Genomic DNA, 3,154 nt, shown 5'->3' with positions numbered 1-3,154 from the left:
GAGTGGGTGACTGACTTGAGAGTGGGGACAACTCTGGGGAGGAGCCAGAGGGCAACAAGGGCTTTGGTGGGAAGGTACTTGCACCTGTCATTCCTTCCTCCTTTACTCCTGCCGCCCCTTGCTGGATCCTGAGCCCCCAGGGTCCCCCGATCCACCTGCAGCTTTTGGCAAAGTCTATGCTCCCACCCTGTCCTCCCCCTACACATACTCGGATGCTTCCTCCTCAACCTTGGCACCCACCTCCTTCTTACTGGGCCCAGGATCCTTCAAAGCCCAGGAGTATGGTCAAGGCAGCAGAGCGGGCCCCCTATGGCCCCTACCCCTGGGGATGGGGACCCACGGACGCCTTCCAAGGCGACCTGTTTCCTCCCAATGGATCCTGCCACCTTCTGGGGCAAGAGACCTGAAAGTGTGGGCGACCTGGAGCTACCAGGCTCCTCAGTCATCAGGGTCCCTCCCAACACTAAGGCTCTCCTAGGCAGGAGCTGGGCTGAGCCACCCGGGGGGCAGAGGGGGGCTGGACTCAGGTGAGTATGGGGGTGGGGGCTCCTGCACTTCGACACAGGCAGCGGGAGGGTTTTCTCCCCATTCCCTCTGCACTCCCAACTTGAGCTATACTTTTTAAGAAAGTGATTCACCCTGCCTTTGCCCCCTTCCCCAGAACAGAACACGTTGATCGTGGGCGATATTTTTCATTGTGCCAAAAAGTTGCCATGACCGTCATTAAACCTGCTTAACACCAAATAATCAGTAAAATAAAATAAAAAATTCGGGCTTGGTGCAGAAACTCACCCCAAATAAATCACCTACCAAAATATTTACATAATGGTGGAAATATTCCAAAATTCAATATTTTGGGATTTATACACAAAAGATAAACAAATTAGAGGCCAAGAGGCTGCCGGAAGGGAAAAACGGGGCCTGGGAAGGCCGTTGTGAGGAATGAGCTGGGCCTAAAGAGGCCGCTGGCAGGCAGGAGCTGGGCCTGCCGAAGCGGCCGAGAGGCAGGAGCTTTGGACTCGGGAGGCCGCAATGAGGCAAGGGCTAGCTGGGCATGGAGAGTCCGCTGTGAGTCCGCTGTGAGTCCAGGCCCATGCAGGCCTTCGAGAGGCAGGAGGCCGGGCCTGCAAAGGCCCACTGGAGGTCAAGTTCTGGGCCTGAAGAGGCCACCAAAAGTCAAAAGCGGGGCCTGGGAAGGCCGCCAAGAGCCATGAGCTGGTCTGGGCTGAAAGAGGCCACTGGGAGGCAGGAGGAGCTGGGCCTGGAGAGGCTGACTCGAGGAAGTTTTGCACCTGGAGAGGCCGCCGAGAGGACGGAGCTGGGCCCGGGAAGGCCGACTTGCTGCTCTTCCAGGCCCAATTCCAGGCCGACTTGACGACGACTTGGGCCTGCAGAGGCCGCTGGGAGGCCGGAGCTGGGCCTGGAGAGGCCGACTTCAGGACGATTTGGGCCTGCAGAGGCCGCCGGGAGGCCCAAGCTGGGCCTAGAGGAGCCCACCGACCTTGCCATCGGAGGGCAGGAGCTGAGCCTGGAGAGGCCACCGTGAGGCCTGAGCTGGGCCTGGGGAGCTTGGCTTCAGGAAGTGGTGGGCCTACCAGGGCCGCTGGGAGCTGGGCAGGAGCTGAGTCCAAAGACATTGTTGGGAGGCCAGAGTCAGGCCTGGAGACACAGCCGGGAGGAAGAGCTGGGCCCGGAGAGGACGCCGGGAGGCTGCAAGTGGCTCTGGAGAGGCCGATTTGAGGAGGCCCGGCCTCAGCCTCCCACATGGCGGCCTCTGCAGGCACAGCTGTTTCTCTTGGCTGCATCTCCCACCTCCCAGGAAACAAGCTTTTTTGGCTCAGCTCCCGCCTGCGTTTGTAGACACCGAAGTTTCGGCAACCAAGCTCTTCAGACCCACATCCCGCCTCCCAGTACCTGAACAGTCCCAGCTCCGGCTGGAGAACAGAGTCTGTAGGCCCCGCTGTTGCCTCAGAGGGGTGTCTCCAGGCCCAGCTCTCGCCCCACCGCGACCTCCCAGGCCCAAGTCCCTGCCTGCCTCCCAGCAGCCCACGTGCGACCCTGCTCCTCCCTCACGGTGGCCTGTTGAGGCAGGGGCTCACGCTGACCTCTCTCAGCGTGGGAGGGGCCGGTGTGAGGCAAGGGGCTCACGCTGACCTCTCTCAGCGTGGGAGGGGCCGGTGTGAGGCAAGGGCTCACGCTGACCTCTCTCAGCGTGGGAGGGGCCGGTGTGAGGCAAGGGGCTCACGCTGACCTCTCTCAGCGTGGGAGGGGCCGGTGTGAGGCAAGGGCTCACGCTGACCTCTCTCAGCGTGGGAGGGGCCGGTGTGAGGCAAGGGGCTCACGCTGACCTATCTCAGCGTGGGAGGGGCCGGTGTGAGGCAAGGGCTCACGCTGACCTCTCTCAGCGTGGGAGGGGCCGGTGTGAGGCAAGGGCTCACGCTGACCTCTCTCAGCGTGGGAGGGGCCGGTGTGAGGCAAGGGCTCAGGCTGACCTCTCTCAGCGTGGGAGGGGCCGGTGTGAGGCAAGGGGCTCACGCTGACCTCTCTCAGCATGGGAGGGGTCAGTGTGAGGCAAGGGGCTCACGCTGACCTCTCTCAGCGTGGGAGGGGCCGGTGTGAGGCAAGGGCTCACGACCTCTCTCAGCGTGGGAGGGGCCGGTGTGAGGCAAGGGGCTCACGCTGACCTCTCTCAGCGTGGGAGGGGCCAGTGTGAGGCAAGGGCTCACGCTGACCTCTCAGCGTGGGAGGGGCCGGTGTGAGGCAAGGGCTCACTCTGACCTCTCTCAGCGTGGGAGGGGCCGGTGTGAGGCAAGGGGCTCAGGCTGACCTCTCTCAGAGTGGGAGGGGCCGGTGTGAGGCAAGGGCTCATGCTGACGTCTCTCAGCGTGGGAGGGGCCGGTGTGAGGCATGGGGCTCACGCTGACCTCTCTCAGCGTGGGAGGGGCCGGTGTGAGGCAAGGGCTCACGCTGACCTCTCTCAGGGTGGGAGGGGCCGGTGTGAGTCAAGGGCTCACGCTGACCTCTCTCAGCGTGGGAGGGGCCGGTGTGAGGCAGGGGCTCATGCCTCTGGGCAGGGTACCAGAGGCATGGGCATCAACAGGCCACCGTGAGGGAGGAGCTGGGCCGCACACGGGCTGCTGGGAGGCAGGCAGGG

At 63.1% G+C, this 3,154-nt stretch overlaps 1 protein-coding gene across 1 annotated transcript; it reads right to left on the bottom strand.

Moving 5' to 3' along the window:
- Nucleotides 1-817: 817 nt before the first annotated feature.
- LOC112209778 (putative uncharacterized protein FLJ44672) lies at nucleotides 818-2,546 on the bottom strand. The gene has a single exon (XM_054679710.2). The coding sequence runs from the start codon at nucleotides 1,803-1,805 to the stop codon at nucleotides 954-956; it is 852 nt and encodes a 283-aa protein (XP_054535685.1). The 5' UTR covers nucleotides 1,806-2,546; the 3' UTR covers nucleotides 818-953.
- Between the last annotated feature and the right edge of the window lie 608 nt (nucleotides 2,547-3,154).

The sequence above is a fragment of the Pan troglodytes genome, chromosome 13, assembly GCF_028858775.2.
Source record: "Pan troglodytes isolate AG18354 chromosome 13, NHGRI_mPanTro3-v2.0_pri, whole genome shotgun sequence".
Classification (NCBI taxonomy): Eukaryota; Metazoa; Chordata; class Mammalia; order Primates; family Hominidae; genus Pan; species Pan troglodytes.
Note: the sequence above shows the minus strand (reverse complement) of the source record. Positions and strands in the feature narration are given on the sequence as shown.